The following is a 20,000-nucleotide window of genomic DNA, read 5'->3' as shown; positions in this document are numbered from 1 at the left end:
ACATAAACTTAACAGTAAACAAGTTGTAAACAAAATAGAAACATGAACTCATATAATTTGATATTGCATCTCGACAGCATTACCAGAATTCAAGTTACATAGTAAAAGCTGCCAGACACATAAGCGAAGACTGTTATGGACGAATGAACGTAAGAGCCAATGAAATTAGATTTCGTTTCAGCTTATCTTTTTTATCAATTTGGCATTTGTAATGGGTGTTGTAATACCATACAGCTTCATCGTACTGGGTGGCCCATAAAATAATCAATTCAATCACCAAAGAAATGGTTCATTTGTATTTAGTATTCAAACCACGTAGCTAGTTGAGAGGTTGTCTCACCGGATTACTCTGCTAAGGTGAATACCATGTGGTAGAAGAGGCTGGCTTAGGTTTCAGTGCTAGAAGTAAAGTATTGTAATTGGAGATTGATATGGAAGATTTTTAACTCGAGAGATGAGATTTCCTTGAGAATTCAATTGAATCATCTTTCAAAGATTTTATTCTAGCACTGAAACCTACATCTACTGCTTTAGAGCGGTAGAGACTCGCTTCATTTCTTGTGCTTTAATAAATCCTTAGGAGAGAAAAAATTGTGAAGAGTCAGTCTAAAAATGCTTCCGGTTCTGTTGATATATATATAGAATAATGAAGTCAAAATTTTGCATTCAATTTGTCAGGTTGCTGTCAACTTGACAGACAAATCTTTCTTTAAAATGACGTAGGGTTTGGATTTTATATCATGTCTACTCTCGGACACGACTAAGAATTATTTTATTTACAAAAAAAATTGCCTAAAAGGGCATTCAGAACAATTTCAGTTTGAGAGGAATAAATGTTTAAAATGGTCGTTGCTTTGTTTAATAATATCACGAAATAATGGGTCATCCTGTACTTTGGGTATTTGATTGTAATGCAGTTATTATGGTGGTGTGATATGGAGAGAATGTTCCGCTTTTTCGATGATTTATATCTTTGTCTTGGTTTGAAACTATAAATTTCTCAGGTCTGGTTGATGAAATAAGAACTTTTACATATGTGGTTCCAATTTTATTTTCCTCCCTGCTTATCTAAAAGTTAAATTTACTGAAAAGAAAAAGACAGATTTGATAATAATAAAATACATTCTATCTATAGAGATTTTATGTTCCATAATATTATTACATTTTGATTTTGTAATGATCACATTTAACTGAAAACTATCTGTTCGATCAAGTAGAGTTTTTCGGTATAACTGGATTGAGCATTTGATGTTGACAAATAATGATCGATCAACTGTCCTAATAGAAGTTGTGTTTGGTCGGGATGCTAAAATTTGTTAAGGTCACATAGTGCTTAAAAGACATTTTCTTGATTGAAATGAATGTCTTTGAACCACATGATTATATTATTCAATATTTTCAACCGTACCCAAAGCTACGATTGGAGCAGTGTTATCACGTGATCATCAGCCAGACTTGACACAGTGTGTTGATGTTGACTTAGCAAATACTTTTTCTGCATTACAATTGAATAGACTATTTAACTTATTACACCCCACTTGTCACCAAGGAATAGAATTAGTGCATGAAATGCAAATAATAGAACAGTGACTATGAAATCACGACAAACTTTCCTTCGTTCATGGCATATTATGACACAGAATAATGGTACACAATAACTATGCACATGACCAGAATATTTTCATTATTGTAGATTTGTGGCTTTTTGGGGAGTTTTTTTTGGGGGGAATGGTTGTTTTTAGTTTTGTTTTCCTTTGTTTTGGTTTTGGGGTTTTTTTTCTTTCTTTCTTTTTAAGATGAAAAAGACGAAATAGTGGTTTTGGTATCAGAACATGATCAGAAATAGATTATCTGGAGAGAAAAAGAAAAGAGAAAAAAGATGTACCAACGAAAGACGTCTATTCAGCTGACAATTGAATTGAACAGTTTCGTCAAATTTGGGAGCCGCGTGTTTAAAAATGTCATTTTCTTCTTCTCCTTTGATTCTCTTTGAACTCTTCAACATTGATGATACACATTTCTTTCAAATTCCATCTCATTGGTCAAGGAGCAGATCGTTTCACAAAGAGAACATCTGCGATGAGAAGATACGACATCGAGGCTTCTCTTTGTGAAAACGTTTAGATATAGGGTCAGGTTAGATAGAGTTGAAGGGCCAAACAGAACAGCCTGCTGTCATCCATAGTATTCCACATAACTCTCTCCTTACCAACTATCTACAGGAAAATCGTCACATTTCTTACGATTCCACCTACATTTATTTCAATCAGTTTTCTATTGTAATCACAAACTTTGAAGATTTTAAAACTCATAGTCATAAGAACTTAATTCTGCAATGAACCTCCACGTATTTATTTCTTTTGAGTATTGGTTTAAAAATCAATTTTTATGTTAGATGGGTTTTGATGTTTAGTGGAGAATCGTGAAAATAGGTCGGTAAGGAGAGAGTTTAAGTACATCAAACATCAAATTTATATTCACTGTGATGTTCTTTAAAGGGATCCCTTGTGTATAGTATTTCAAGTCTTCCATCCATATTTTGATGTGTTTAACTTGTTTAATACATGAAGGAGTCCTAGTAGGGGTGTAATAATTACCATCAGACACTGACAAAATATTCAATGTTATTGGTAGATGGCTCAACACTATATCATTATCTTTTGTGCACGCTTTCTCTCACCATCAATGTCTCTCAAAAATAGAACGCAATTTAAATAGTTGAATCGGTGTTAGTGTCCGCTTTGTCGGAAATTGTTATAGATCGGAAACCATGTTTCACACTAGATCAATATATTAAGTAATCTTAGCAATTCACTCACAAAATGCAACCCGGAAGTCCTAGATTTTGACATTTCAAGTTGTATGTGATTTATTTATGTTTGATGTAATTCATTTATTTCATTTTTTAAAAATATAAATGTTAAAATATATTTATTCCATTCATGTTTTGGTTTTGTTTTTGTTTTTTGTTTTTTTTTGTTGTTTTTGTTTTTTGTGATATCTTCTAAAACATATAAATCTACGTGTACATATTTGCAGGTCTGATAACCGAAAGCAATTATGAGCTTGATTTAGCATGGTTATCATGACCGATACGTCGAGTTTGTTTGAGAGTATTTCCATTACAACAATTAATTGAGCCCATAACAAGTCGGATTATCAGAACTCAAATTTAGCTACACGTCGATATAAACGTAATGTATCGCTTTACCAAGCTGTTCCTGTATTTTTTTGATTATGGTTTGTTTGAATGTGTGTTTGTTTGTTTTACTTCTCTTATTTTGTATCTTCTGTTTAAAGATGTTCACTTAATGTGTTGTTTTTTTCCAAATTATCAAAGCGTTTACTCTGAATCAACTTCTTGAATACAAATTTACCATGCATGTATTATGCCTTACATACACGTCCTTTAATTATACAATTAATCTGATATTTTCAAAATATCTATTTTGTACAAAGAAAAGTTTTAAATATTCTGAATATTTTCAGAGTTTAATTTCATCCGATTTTTTGGTTTAATGGAGTAGTCTAGTGTATTTTCGCAAGATTCACAGGATAAACAATTATATATGTCACAGATATTAACATAACATACGGTATAGGGCGAAATAGGATAAAATCCAGTTGAACGCCATTAATATTAAATTTATTGAAAGATTACAATAAAAATACACGTGGTAAAGATAGCAGATCAGTTTAAATGTACTCATGTATGTGTGATGTACAAACATATTATATCTTTAACCTTGACATGCAAAGCACACACACACACACACACACACACACACACACACACACACACACACATAAACTCATACATCCATAGATATAGAAGATATTGTTGTTATCTTTTTGATATCTTTTTTATTTTATAAGAAAGGGATAGACCAAAGCAACGTGAGTCTAAAATTATAGGTGTGGAGGAATAGTTTTCTTTTTCTCCCACAAACTACTCACGAAGGAATGCATTATACAAAATGTTCTATTTGAATTTGTTTGTTATAAAAATAAGTTACTTCCTTTTTACCGAAATAGAATGGCATTTTAATATTTTGATATTTTAAACCCCTGATTTTTTTTTGTACTTGTTGGCTTCTGTTGAGATATGATACTATTTTTGGTTAAGGAAATACTCATAATCATGATTTTATCGCCTCATCGTGTTGACATATTACTAGTCCTCTACCCACGATTTAAACTATTGATTCAATGGGCATGATCTATATTACCTTTCCATGTGCTCGAGGTCATTGGTCACATTGCAAAGCGTGCTCATAATGACACACATAGTAAAAAGTATTCACAGCTTTTGAAATATCTTAGATCACGATTGGTCATTTTGTTCAACTGGACACACGGGTATATTTACAAGTTTCATAAATAAAGCAGTGTGTTTACATTTGTTAAGAAATATCCAATCGTTGGACCTCAACAATTCATGTGATTGATGACTTGGTGGATGAAAACATGAATTTAGATAGCTTCCATTGGATCACTTTACTTGCTGTCATACATTGGAAAAAATGTTTAATTGGAAATTCATATTGCTATCATTTTTTATACATAATCGCACTGTGTTTATCATAAATTTAACATTTTATTGATTCATCAAGAATTTTTGCCTCAGGAATTCCTAACCGGTACTTATTATTTTTAACTTTGCAACGCGCATTGTCTACAAGTTTAGTTTTTTTTTTATTATTAATCGTGAATTTGGCAGCAAGGATTGGGAATGGGTCCGTAAATTCACCAAAGGAAAGAATATCGAACTACTTAATATTCGAAACGTCGTTTGTTTTGTGTTGTTCTTTCATGAGTCAGATTTACTCCCTTTATCTTTATCTTCATTTCATTGACTCTTTTAGGCACCTCTATTTATTAGTTTTACTGTACTCAATATTCTCTCCGTAAGTGATGGTTTACTTACATGTAAAAAAATGTGTTGGATTTTTAAAAACCTGGTTTGTCCCGCCGAACTTGATTAAGGTGCGAATAAGTAACTGGCTATAGGCAGTGGATGACATTCTAAATGCATTTATACAGAAATAACATTAACCATGCAGCTTGTATTGTATAAAATGAAAGTTTAGTTCCAAATGGACAGACGGGACTTAGTAAAACATTAAAAATACTAAAAGTACAGAAATTCGCTGAAAAACGTGTATAAGTATCCATTCTCTTGACACTAACATTGATTCTGGCTTCCTTGTAGGACATCAAACAGACGTTCAGTTGTTGGGAATGAATTAGATCTGGCGTAGAATTTCGAGACTATCAGGCATTCGCTGCGGTCAATTTTATGCCACGAAGACCAGAATAAATTTGAGTCCAGTAGCAAGATGGTTCTGAAAAACAACTGGGTTTTTTATTTGCTGATAGGAGATACTGTACATTATACGATTTTAACATTCACGATTCCTTTTCTCAATCAATACCCGTTCTTAAAGAAAGGAGTAGAACATGAAAAAACATGGTTATGTTCCCTTTCAGACCATTTTTCTATATTGTTAGATTTCATTCCGATTCCTTTCATCTCAGAATCTTTCTCACGCAATGATCAAATAGACTCGTCCACATAATATAAAAAAGAACAATGTAGACAGCTTCTATGCAGACGGATCGTGTCTGTGGCTAAAATATAGGTCAAAGGTTGTTGTTTTTTTTTAAACTTTCAGTTTCGGAGCATTTTGGAAGCATTTGATCAATCAAGGTGTCTTTGCATGTATCGGAATGTAAAATAAACTCATTTCTTATAAATGAAATAAGTAGATTCATCATAATTATTCTTTGCCGTTGTCGTATAGAGCCAAGGCACTGATGTGTGAGATGATTCATCATAGAATTATTTGATTGGGACTATGGAATAGCATCGATAATGTTACTTGTGACAGCCGGTGGTGCTGTGATTCCCACTTTTATCTTATTATCTGTATGTATTCTATATATCGATCCTATGTCTAAGAATCCTGGCGGCACCTTCTAATGGTCTCACGCTACAATTTTATGCTGATCTATCCAGGCGGCGAGATCGTTGCCGCACTCGTGTACAGTCACGAGCCCATCCGGTAGCCTCGTCATAACAAAGCGTATATTATGGTCTGCGGTTTCAGGCCTGGCAATGTCTTTCCATTCCCAGTTTCGATGAGTCTACGTCCCCGGCCCCACGAGGGACCGAATTCGTCCAAGTCGACTGCCATCTCGTTTATGCAACCCTGTCCGAAGTCAGCGACGCCAAATACAAGGGTTGTCGTGACTTATTTCGGCTCGACATGGGGATACCGTCCATTATGCGTCTGAGAGGTGTTTCCCCAGTTCCCCTCTTCATTCTGTTAAGCATCCTGGCGGCAGCCGTTTGTGATGAAGCAATACCCTGCACTAAAAAAGCAATTAATGACGTTCAACACATTTGGCCGACCCAGGTCTTGAAAACCTCCAACCAGCCTCGTCACAAGGAGGTGCTCTGCGAACTCTTGATCTTACAAACTACAAGTGGGTGACGCGCCAGTTACGCTGATGCATGGACGCCACCGTTAGACAAGTTCTGGATATAGACTTGTAAATGATTAAAATATTGTGGCCCCACTGCTGTCATAGAAAAATTCCCAAACCCTCGAAAAATATCATTCATTATCAAAACAATGATAAATATCTAGGTCTAAAACTTTCGTCCCAGTTTACATGTTTGTAAATTAATTTTCGAAATATCAAATAACCTTTCTGTGGTTATTGGGTGTTACATTGCAACTCTTTCACCCCAAAGTTGGTTCGCACGCTGCAACAGGCAATGCCTTATTTGTTTGTTTGTTTGTTTGTCTTATGCCTACTGTCAAACAATTACAAAACACATCATTTTAGCTAGAAATCGTTTACTTAAATATCGATCAAGATCCCTCGCGTGTCAAATGATCTGAAGTTCAAATTTCTTTGCTCTTCCGGAAGTCAGACTTTTTGACAAGATGACGTCATCGATATTCGAAGTAAAAGTTTTCATGCCAAAAGATAAATAAAAAGAAATGTGTTTTGTTACTTTACACAGCATTGAGCCTAATATCGGTAAAATGGCACTTTACATCTCGTGTATAATAATCAATATCATTGCTAGTGTCGTCATCAGTATTATCATTGTTGTTGTCATTATTATAATCATAATTTGCATTCCGCTTCGTCATTATTATCACATTTACAAGTATTATCATAAATCATTTTTGTTGATACCATTGTTATAATTATTAATACCACTCTTTGTCTTTCAGTCGTTTTAATATATTTAATGATTTAAGCATAACTGCAATTCTTTTTAAAGTTACCAACATTTATTTTCTTTGTTTTTATATTACTGCGACTAGATTATACTTGATTTCTTCTTTAATAACGTCATGATTATGTCTATATCGACAGTTATAAGTATATCAATAATATAAACATGATTACTATTACTGGAATTATTGAAATAAATATTTTTAAGAAATCAATTTTATGTTTTGTTTCCCACAATATTTATCAGTATTAAATTTCGTTGTTTTTACTTACTGCTATACTATGTTATTGTCAATATTGTCTTTTTGAATTAATATTATTACTATTATCATCAGTGTTATATTATTATTATACTAATGTTTTATCATTGTAATAATCAGCATTTGACAGTAATATTATCATGACATAGTATTGTTTTTTGCATCATTACCGTTACCTCCACCATCATCATCATCATCAGTAATGTCACCATCACAACCAACATCATTATTATGATCATTATCATTACCATCATCATGAACACTTTTATCATAAATATTTTCATAGTTGTCTACACTCATCACCATTATCTTAAACATTTTTATCCTGAACATTGAGCATAGGGGTAAACGGGTATACATAGAAATGAAGATGGTTCCTCGGGAAACATGATAATAGTGTAAAATAGTAATAATAATAATAATAATAATAATAATAATAATAATAATAATAATATCATCATCATCATCATCATCATCATCATCATCATCATCATCAAATCATTATTATTATTATCATTATTATTATTATCATTATTATTATTATTATTATTATTATTATTATTATTATTATTATTATTATTATTATTATCATTATTATTATTTTATCATTATTATCAGCATCAGCATCATTTTTATTATCATCATCATTGTTTTTATTAACAGTATTATTATGATCATCATCATCATCATCATCATCATCATCGTCGTCGTCATCATCATCATCATCATCATCATCGTCGTCGTCATCATCATCATCATCATCGTCATTTATAGTCCAACCACTTTCATGTTCCAGTATCATTTATAATTTATCTATAATGACCGACGGACCACTTTGTGCATCTTTTTTTCTTCCAGCTGACGTCCACCATCTTCATCTTGACCCTGGCCGGAACTGATTTCCTGACATGCGTCATCACCATCCCATTCTCCATGTACATTGAGTATGTCAACTGGCACGTCGGCAGCGACTTTGTCTGCAAGATGTACAACTTTCTCTCCACCACCACCGTGCCGTTCTCGGCCGTTGTCATGGTGGCTATTGCCGTGGACAGGTATAATGTTGAGCTTTTCAAAATTGAGCTTTTATATAGCGCAATATCCACTAAACGTGCTCAAAGTGCTTTACAAGGGTTCCCTGGTCAACAGCAACATCCAACATGTAGGACGGAACATGACGCCTGTTAGGCGATATTACAATTTTTCGGACAAAGAAAACATTGTAATCGGCCAGGTACTGATTTTACACCTGAGTACGGTGAGAGAATGTAAGTAAAGAGCCTTTTCCAAGGACTCAACGATGCGCCGAGCGCGAGGCTCGAACCCAGGATCCGAAAGTGAGTGTCATACCACTAGACCACATAGCCGCACATATATAATATGACTATGTTCTTACGAAAGACTGAAAATGGAGAGGCTTCGTATGGGAACAAAACAGACAATGGACGTTCCAGTTTCTCTGTTTTGTTCCCATACGAAGACTCCCCATTTTCAGTCTTTCGTTAGTTTTTGTGACCCGCTGCCTCAAAACGGTATTAAGTCGGGATGATCAAAGCGCTTAGAATAGAATCTATGACCAAAAACATAGGCTTGGGTTGAGTCCATGTATGGATTATTGAAGAAAAAATATAGAATTGTAAAGTCCTGAAATCCAAAATTTCGTTTTCTTGATCAGTTAAGCTTAAAATTGACCTTTCAGCATCTTGTCAACCCGACATAATACCGTTTTAAAAAGATGGGTCACATTTTACGATCACCAGCTTCAGGCAGCCTTTAACGTTTTAGGACTATGTTCATGTGATAGGCTCAATAGCAAACCGCTCAAGTCCAGGAAGAGATACGCAGTCTTTTCTAATACTAGCGGAAAACCTGCAATGTTTTGTGAAGAAATAAGGGCAATGGTCTATGTTAATACGCTTCAACAGTCGTAACGTCACTTACCTCGTAATGACGCATGGTAACTTAGTAACTGCTCTAAACTATCGGAGCAATGGCGGACGCCCGATTTACTTCAAATAAAGATTAAAATGCTCTGGGGAGAGCACATTCTTTCGGAAAATGCAAATCCAAAATTTTCACGTTCCTACTGATTTTGTCATGCACTGACACATTTAATCTTGTTTTGGAAAATATGAGTATGCGTTGGTTTGAGGTAGTTTCTATTATGATAATGTGGGTTGTCAGACCTGTGAATAAGTACATATAATGGTTATAGATAAATTATTATATTTAAATGCTCAATGCACTTTAAGATGATTCATTCATTCCCTCAGATATTTGCATCAAATAAAATGTCCATTTTTGTAGTAATAATGGTTATCTACTAGCTGCACTTATAGCTTCAACACCTTTTCTGTAACCAATCAAACCATCAATGGAGCAGAGACGAGTAACTTCGTAAACGGGCTTACCGTGGGACACTTTGCAATTTATAATTCATGTCTCTACAGAGCAAACCTGTATTCATATTGGTTTATTGTGTATATTTCACTAAGCGTCCTTGTGGAGGTTCAGCAATACATAGTCTTTATTCTTTAGAGACAGAATGCGGTTCTAATCACATGGTCACCACTTGTGCCAGGCAAAATAATAACAATAGTTATTATAAGCATTACAGTCACCTATGAAAGATTTAAACCACTTATAGTTGGATTAAAATGAAGTAAAAACGGATTACTCACTTCTCTGGCTGGCGAAAAGAACTGTAAACAAGAGCATAATATAATATAGCCGCAGAGTGTCAAGTGCCATAGCGTAGTATACTTTGATAGCGTTGTCACTCATTCAATCCTGATTACATTCAATGTCGCTTGATTTGATACAATGATACGGTTTCTACTCTCCTAGGGATGGTTTCAAATTAACACATTTTATTTTGCTGTTTCTTCCATCCCGCTTAATATGTTTCCTTCTGGGTGCAGTGGCCTCTGTCTATATAATAGAAAGAGATAATATATTGCATTGATGTACTGGATGGGAACATTATTTGAAAGGAAAATATCGAGGAGCATATTTCTTTCTGTGAATATGTCTTACATAACTAGAAAACGAGTGGGACTGCCTGAAGCCGGTGATCGTAAAATACTTACGAAAGAGTGAAAATGGAGGAGCTTCGTATGGGAACAAAACAGACAATGCCACGGTCTGTTTTGTTCCCATACGAAGCCTCTCCATTTTCACTCTTTCGTAAGTGCCTTACATAATTCCACTTTTTTTAAATTCCGATTATACATCTGTACTTTCGATTCCTAGTGATCAACCAACGATATTGAAAGACTCTTTCATGTAACATAATGTATTCTTTCCGTATCCAGGTACATGTGTATATGCCATCCCTTTCACCATTGGATGACCATTCAACGAGCTCGCATCATCATAGGCATTCTCGTGGTCTTTGTCTCATTCTTCGGCATCATCATCTGCATGCATTACAGTATCCACTGGCCGATTTCCAAGACCGTGAATATGACAGATGAAGCGGGGAGGTTTGACCAAAATTTGACATCTGCCGATGGCACAAATTTGACCAACATCCTCAACTTGGACGAACTGAGCAATTCCACGTCGTACGTTGTATCGTACATCACTGGGAATATCAATAGTTCTTACATACCAAAGATAAAGACGAAAGTTCTGGCTCGGACAGTCAAGAACGAATGCTCAGTTCGCTGGGACTACATTGACAGGAAATTTATGAAAATCTTCAGAAATATGTATTTCGCCAATTTCGCCATTAGCTGTGTAACAGTCCTCATCTTATACAGCCTGATATACCGGTAAGACTTGTTATAAAGGGAAGAAAAAAACTTTAACTTTTTTTATAGCGCAATATCCACTAAACGTGTTCAAAGTGCTTTACAAGAGATCCCTGGCCAACAGTGACGTTTAACATGTAGGACGAGATATGACGCCTGTTAGGCGATATTACACAAATTGTTTTTGGACAGAGACAATGCTGTTAACGGGGTTCAGGTACTCATTTTACACCCCGAGTGCGGTGAGAGAATATGAGTAAAGAGCATTTTCCAAGGACTCAGCTATGCACCGCTCAGAGCGGGACTCGAACCCAAGACCTTCCGATCTGAAGGCGAATGTCATACAATTAGATCATGTAGCCGCAAGAGATATAAAATATGCCCCTACGACCGGCATCGTAAGAATTTTATGATGGAATATAGATAATCCATCAAACAAATGTGTGATGTCAACACAAATTACTCATGCTGTCCTAGTCTGCAATAATTATCTTGTCAAGAAAAACAGAAAAATGCCTTAACCCTCTCCTTACCACCCATAGGAAAATCGTCACATTCGTTACGATGCAGCCAACAATTTTCTTATTCTGATTTCATTTTGTTATAGTTATAGCCATAAAAACTCTACATTGTGTAGCAGAGCTCATTTTTCTGAACAAAATACAGAATATACTCGTTGCAAATCTCTTTGAAAAAAACTATTTTTGTGTTTGGTGAGTATGAAGTTTTGGAGTAAAATTCCGAAAATAGCTGGTAAGGAGAGAGTTAAACGTAGCTGGATCTCAGATCTAGCAGCTATACAGGTTAACCCTCTCCTTACCGGCCATTTTCAGAATTTTTCCAAATACACCCAACACAAAAATTTATGTCTCTTACTCAAACAGGAAAGCAACAATTACATTCTAAAAATAATTTAATAAGCAAATTGAGCCCTAAAACAGTTTAAAGGTTTTATGGCGATAACCAACAAAAAAAGTCATTTAAATTTTGAGATGTAAAATTGAAATCAGAATGAGAAATTATTGGTTTTATCGTAACGAATGTGACGATTTGTCTATGGTTGGTAAGGAAAGGGTTAATACCAAACCACTCGAGCACATCGTCCCTTACCCCTTTCCAGCACCCCACTTGTTAGGAAAACATTAAGGCACAAATAAGATTTACCTTTTCTGGGATACATTACTATAAAAGTCTAAATCAGAAAAGATCTGAGTCAAGTTTGTTTTCGAAGGAGAAAAAAATGCTTTTTCGAAGGTGAGATATAAAGCAGTTATAAAAAATAAGGTCAGGTACAAGGGCTTCGTATTATGTTTGGATTTTAAAATTTTGGCCCGTAAGTGAGAAAAAAATTGTTTGTTTTTAAAACCATGAGACAATATATGATGTCAAGGCATAGGGGAGATAGTAGGGATATGGACCAATGAAGACTCCATGCATCCACTCTCTCTTGACCAGCCATTTTCATTTCTTTTTTTTTTTTCTTTTTTTTTGTTTTTTGTTTTTAGAAAAGCTAACAAGTTTTTCAAATCTGGGATTCCTTAAAATACCAGCTTGGAATCCTCCTTAACCCTCTCCTTACCACCTATTGCAAAATTACTTTTCTCGTCCAAATTCTGAAAATAGCTGGTAAGGAGAGGGTTAAAATCCCAGCTTGGAGTCCCAAGTTTGAGAGAGTTTTTGACAAGATGAGTGTCTTCTGACCAAATATTTTAAAACGTGTTGTGCAGTAATGACCTTGAGACATATTACTTGTGACAAAAACTGACAAATAGATTGATTTTTCAAAAACCATTCCGGCTTTTAAAAGTATCGCCTAATTACGAGTAGGTATATTGTATCTCTAACAATCATTTGTATAGAACTGTACGTAATATATTGTAATCACCCAACACTAGTTTCGATAAAATTACACCTAAAACTTTACTTTTATAGACCATTATGATAAATAATAACAATAAGATTAGTTTGAATGAATATGTCCATTAGATTTAGTATGACATATAAAATGAGGGCGTTAAAACACTATAGACGAAGTTTCGCCTTCCCTTCTTTCTTCCCCTAACTCTCTCCTTACCAGCCATTTTCAGGATTTTCCCCAAAACGTCACACCCAACTAACACAAAAAATATACTTTTTATCCCTCAAACACAATAGCAGTAAGTTCTTGCGATACATAATTTCTTTAGCAACAACACACTGTTCATTTTCTTTAAATTTTATGATGTACAAAAGAAATTTGAATAAGAAAAATGTTGATTGTATCGTAACGAATGTGACGATTCCCCTATAGTTGGTAAGGAGGGAGTTAATACACTATTCTTACACTCTTGCTTTTCGGAATCCCGGGCGTATTCCCAAATGCCACACGAGCTTGCGAGTGTGCGTTGGGAACAAAGTTCAAATTCCAAAACGCACGAGCGTAAGAAATCATTTATTCTACCCCTCAATCGATTCTACCCCCGTTTTCTCTGAATAAAAGACATTTACAAAAATATTTAAATGATACTTCTTTTCTATTTAACTCACTCAATCCTAGAGATTTTTGCTACTTTTCATAAATGGAAAAAAAATGTATTAAAAATTAGCATGTACATAGATAGTTTTATTCAACTATCATTAACATACAAAAACTAAATACATTAGCTTTGATACCACGTCTATAATATGTCTCATAAAAATGTAATAAATAGCCATGGGGTAAATGTAACCCAGGTAAACTACGGATATAGTCGGTGTTAGGGTTGCGTGAGTGAATCTACTGTTAGTGAAATTTGATGCTTGATTATCTGGCGTCACAAATTATTATTGTAATTTGATATAATTACGCGTTACTAATTTAGAGAGAGGGGTGGAATAAAATGTATAAAATAACTTTCTGTCTTTGTTTATTATTTTAATATTCTTAGCTGCTAGTCTGATAATCAGTAATCATATTTATCATGAATTAATATTCAGATACGTGATATCACAGCGAAAGAAGAAGTTGCGCATCAAGTCAGCCCAATGCTGTCTTCTGTGGAATGCCCGAAGCATCGAGACTCACACCGAGTCTGTGGAAATAACACAAGATATAGAGCTTAGCAATGTCAATGGGGACAGGTGAGCTATACTTCTCATTATATTATTATGTCAGCCATCGCCTCTTAACGGTACTATGTCGGGGGGGGGGATGGGGAGGAGTCCTTCAAAGCCATAGGACCCATGGGCCAATAGTTTATTATCCTGGTTTCAATGGCGTCAAACGGAAATAGAAATTGCTTGCTACCCTTTGGATAAGACGCTAGTCTATCGCAAAATACATTTTCCGCCAGATCAAACAGACCAAACTACCCAATCACTCCTGGGTGGACAAGGGGATCAGAGGAAAAAAATCGACACCACCCGAGATCGATCTCGCGCCATTTGCGTTTGAAGCGAGTGCTGTACCAACTGAACTATTGTTGGAGGTAAACCAGATGCAAAATAAAAATGGATATTGTAGGTAACATGACCATAAGTGTGAAAAAATAATGTTTCAATTTAAGAAACAATTTTGATTCTCCTCAGTAAAACAAAAACTAATCCAACGTCCAGTTAAGAGTAATAATACTTGACTTACTTGACTTATACCTCTTGGCTCCTGGTGGAGCCTAGGGCCTCAACAGCACTCTTCCATCTTCTTCTGTCCTTGGCACAGACCTTTGCCTCACTCCAGATAAGATTGGAGACGCTCAAATCTTGGTGAAGGCTTCTCCTCCATGTCTGTTTTGGACGACCCCGTTTTCTCTTGCCCTGTGGGTTCCATTCGAGAGCCTGCTTGGTTATATTGCAGGGCTCTTTCCGCAGGGTATGGCCAACCCATCGCCACTTTCTGCGTCTGACCTGGACATCCATTTGTTCTTGGTTTCATGAAATGGTCTGACAAAAAAAGTATTTCCAAAAGACCCATAAGCTTCATACCCGGCATTTATTTAGACCTTCTTTCAGTATTTTTTTAAATTGAGCTTTTATATATAGCAGTATCCACTAAACGTGCCCAAAGCGCTTACAGGGCGGGGGGGGGGGGAGCTGACCAACAACAACACTGAACATGTAGGAAGGGACATAACGCTGTCAAGCGATATTAATTTTTTTTTTCGGATAGAGACAAATCTGTTAACGGCCGGCCAGGTATTCATTTTACACCTGAGTACGGTGAGAGAATTTGAGTAAGGAGGCTTTTCCTAGGATTGATCTATGCGCCGAGCAAGGCTTTAACCCAGGTCCTTCCGATCCGAAGGCGAGTGTCATATCACTAGACCACATAGCCGAAGTACTGGTCAAAATTATTTAACGTTGGATGGACATAAATACAAATAGGCGGGAACGCATAGTCAAATGATTTTTTTACGTTTATCCACATCAGATACAACACCAGACTTATGTCGAATGACGAAACAGCTGCAGCAGAAAACCACAACAATGGATCAACCCGGAAATGCTCAATTTCCAAAGCGAGGATAGAACGCATGCGCGTCGCCAACATCAAGACAGCCTTCACCTTGTTCATCGTGAACGTCGTCTTTATCATCTCCTTCTTGCCGGCTTGGCTCATGGCCATGAAATTCATCCAAATGCGTGTCATTATCTTCTACATGCATTTCTTTTACAACGTCTGTAATCCTCTAATATATGCGTTCCTCAACCAGAATTTCAAAGCTGAGCTCAAACGAATTCTCCATTGCTCATTGGGCAAACTATGAAAACGGATTTTTTTTTCAAAAAATCTTAAATGATATTAATATTTAGATGACGAAAGACTATACTAAACGTCGCCATCTCAAGCCTTGTGGGTGAGGTTTCAAAGTAGGTTATTTTGTAACACGCTCATTTGAAATCGCTCAACATTAATAATGCCAACGATACCACAGTCTCTGCTCATGTCATTGCATTTTGCTGGATGAAACAATAGCATCTTTTAACAGAACTCTCTATTTGACGGAACATTATAAGTGAATTCAACGAGTTTACCCTCGATTGCCTGTGCAACTTTCTATGAGAAGAAGAAAGAGAGTCATAATATTCATTCTGCTCTGCTGACAATATATCATCTACTTTTTCAAGAGACACGATCTTTTCATGACACTGGAATTTATATTTTAACTTGATTTTACCCAAAGACGCATAGTGACCAGACCAAAGTTGGTTCGTTAGCAGGTGGGGGAAAAAAACATTCGTTCTCGTTTAATGTCAACAGGACTACTGCGATCGACATGAGGCATCCCTCTAAAATTTCCTCAACGGCGCATGACGTCAATCTGATCACTTGTCTGAGTTCTTCCACCTCCACCGACTGCTAAACAAACTGCTATACTGACGTAGTGTTAGAAAACATCTTTTTTACATTTCGACCAGGAAACTTTTACGTTATGTTATGGCTCCCAGTGGGTATTTAAAACAAAACAATTAAACCAGTGTCTTGTATGAAGTCCCAAGTCAATTAATCTCGGGTTTAAGGTCTGTTGACATGTCACGAGCTGCTATAATTGCTCGACATATGGAATAAATGTTTTCTGATCAAAATGAAAATACGTTTTGTCAATCTAATGCATAAAAGGCCAACCAGCCTTAATAACTTTATCACTAAAAGGAAACTATAAAGAAAGCTTCAATTAAACAAGAAGGAAAAGAAAAGAAAACCATGATGAGATATTACTTAACAAACACAAACAATTTAGTTCATCGGAAAACTCTGCCTAACACTCTTAATTCTTAATCTAATATTAATAAAATAGTGTTTGAAGCTGACATTCTACTATTTACATTATTAGGTACAAACTGAAATGACCTTTTTGAAATAGTTCAAAATAGTTTAAATATATTAAAAAATCCAAAGTAAGTATGTTTTGCTTCATATTTTATGACTATTGAGTAAACAGCCTAAGAATCTCATAATTAATTACTTGATCTGTTATTGACTTTAGCCCGCGTTGTTTTTTGACTTTCCAGCCTCAATTGTGTTGTAATTCCTTGCCATATTAGGATTTATTGCAAAATCCCAAGACTACAACAGATAAGGATTGTACGGCTTCGAACATTTAAAATTAGCCTAGGATTATCGCCGCTTTATTTCCCATTGAGTGACTTGCAGTCCTGCAAATTTCTTTATGCTTACGGACGATATCTAGTACCTAATCTGAACAAGAATTAAAAGGTACAGAACGATCTTAGAGGGTCAAAATGGACTGTTTGCTGCGCAATTACCTAAACTCATTTCAAAATAATTAATTTCTGAGTATCGATTCTATATTGAAAAACTACTCTAGCCCCGTCACACGACCACGTCTCAGGGTAATCGATATGAATTTAAGTATTCGATATGTATTTAACTTGTCATTAATAAAAATCGGTTCCATGACATGAACAAAACCACAGTTTGTCATATATTGGGAGATTTTTAAAAATAAAATTGTCCAAGAATTGAATCAGTCCGAGTATTTTTTTTTACTCAGACTGAATCACGCATTGCCATTGCTCAGCTTGTTTGAGTATATTCTAGCCTCTGCTTGTATCAAATACTATGACTATATTGTTGAATGACTCTGATAAGCTGATTAGAATCCATCGTGATGTTTCTGATGGTTTATTTTCTTTCTAACCGATATTATTAATTTTTATATCTTATTGTATATACATATATATATATATATATATATATATATATATATATATATATATATATATATATACGCATATGTGTATTATTCTAATGTATATATAATTGCCTTCCCTAATATCAACAGGAATGTTTCGACTTTTGTTGACTTTGACTTTCATTATTCACTTAACAATGGCTTGACTGTTAACTTGATTCTATAATAGCATTAAATCAGATCATTATAATATGTAAAGCTTCACCGCATAGCAACCTTGAATGGATCTGGATACACCTGATAATTTGATACCTTTGTTGTCGACAAGTCGTGAATTAATTAATATAATCCATATCACTATGAATATGATAGAAAACAAACATTCTTACAACACGATTGTGTGTCTAACGATATGGAAACGAATGGATTTCAACATCATTTGTGTATTTTTAATGCAATGTTACTATGGTTTGCTTTGTAGTGTTTTTGTTTTGTTTTTGTTTTTGTTTTTGTATTGTTTTGTTTTATTGTTTTGGGAGGGGGGTTGGGGTTTGGTTTGGTTTGGTTTGGTTTTTTTTTTTTTTTGTTTGTTTTTTTTTTTTTTTGTTTTTTTTTTTTTTAATTATTCTTAGGGCATGTGATTCACGGCTTTCTATCCAGAATGCTCTTATTTTATATAAGAAAGGAAATTCATAACTTTATTATCGGTATTTTTAAATTGCATTGATTATTAAATTATTCAGTTGATAAGCATTACCTTTACCTTTCAACTTAATTTAATTTACGTGATTGAATTGTTTCGAATTCTTATCTTATTAAACCGATTACAAGCATTACTTTCGCCCTTCGGATTGCTGATATAATGTGTGATATTGATATCGCTTAACCCTGGGGTTCTCCTCACACAAAATGTAAATACTGAATGGAAATGGTTGGCATTGGGCTTTGTTGTTTGTTTTTGTTTTTGTTTTTTTATTTATCTCCCATGTAAACATTCTAGCCCCCCCCCCCCCCCAAATACACCCAAAAAAATACCATTATTCAATTTCTACTTTAATATTTTGCATTATTCCCTAAATAGACTATTTTCTGTAGTATAGTATTGCTTTTTCTAAAAATGAATAAGATTCTTCTTTACAGAAACCAAATTTGATAGTTGTAATAACATATATAAAATTATAATTTCTTTAATGAACTATTTTTATCTTGATATAGTAATGATATCGTATGAATTCTAAATCGAAGTGACTATTTTCACCCCCCTAGTCTAGGATGCTAGTCTTCATAATAGTAGTCCACAATTGTTGTATGTTTAATCCAAAGGTTGTAATGCAGTAATTTGTTAAGTTTCTTGTCACAAGTTGCACAATTAAAAAAAAAATCAATCAAATCCAAATCGCAAAAAGCCGGCGACGTTTTTTGCGTAATCCAATCGGCCGGGGGGGGGGGGGGGTGAGAATAGAGGCAGCCATTCTAAATATAGGCACATCGGTTAATTTCTCTTGAAATCTTCTCTATTTGAGTTATTGATATCCAAAACTGATCTAATGTATTGAGTACCATCTTGCTTGTATTGAACGTCGCATTGAATCGACAAGTCCATCAATCTCAAGGTACCAAGAGACACTGAAAAGCCAGTTTAATTTGCTTTAGGAATTATCTTTGAAATATTTCATCATGATTTCAAGTACAACAACATCGGAGTTCCAATTTATGAGATTGAAAAAAATAATTTTAATTGTGGGTGGCTTCTATTGTACAGTATCTGGAAGTGGGTTTTGTTTTGTTTTCCATGTCGTCGAGGGCAATCTGGCAATCAGGGATGTATTAACACAATTGATGATATACGTTTAGGTAAAATAATCACACCATCCGCCAGCCGAATATAATGTTACAACACACAAATTTATCTGTAACCATAAAAGTTCATAGTCTGATTGATTTAGTGAGGACAAATCATGAAAAAGGCTGTCTACAAACAATAACAAAGAGCTGACTGACGTCAGTTTCATTTCATCTATACATGCTGATTCTCAGAGGCAGTCATACTTATCGTTTTTTTCCCCTCCATCCTGGATCTTCGTAATATTCATGTCCTGACCCTGTTACCAATCTCA

General features: G+C 34.9%; 1 protein-coding gene across 7 annotated transcripts in view; it reads left to right on the top strand.

Moving 5' to 3' along the window:
* LOC144971524 (uncharacterized) overlaps nt 1–16,895 on the top strand; it is a 311,145-nt gene extending 294,250 nt beyond the window's left edge. For 4 of the 7 annotated variants that reach the window (XM_078912517.1, XM_078912518.1, XM_078912519.1 and 1 more), the window contains 4 exons: nt 8,376–8,572; nt 10,832–11,293; nt 14,228–14,371; nt 15,657–16,895. In XM_078912517.1, coding sequence (XP_078768643.1) covers nt 8,376–8,572; nt 10,832–11,293; nt 14,228–14,371; nt 15,657–15,993 — 1,140 coding nt within the window. In that variant the 3' untranslated portion in view covers nt 15,994–16,895. Of the gene's footprint in view, nt 1–77; nt 150–8,375; nt 8,573–10,831; nt 11,294–14,227; nt 14,372–15,656 lie in introns of all 7 variants that reach the window. The other 3 variants (XM_078912516.1, XM_078912513.1, XM_078912515.1) reach the window with 1 other exon arrangement.
* The last annotated feature ends 3,105 nt before the right edge of the window (nt 16,896–20,000 follow it).

The sequence above is a fragment of the Berghia stephanieae genome, chromosome 4 (assembly GCF_034508935.2).
Source record: "Berghia stephanieae isolate SIO BIC M18660-M18661 chromosome 4, UCSD_Bste_1.3, whole genome shotgun sequence".
Taxonomy (NCBI): Eukaryota; Metazoa; Mollusca; class Gastropoda; order Nudibranchia; family Aeolidiidae; genus Berghia; species Berghia stephanieae.
The sequence above is the reverse complement of the archived record's forward strand: the minus strand, read 5'-3'. Positions and strand labels throughout refer to the sequence as shown.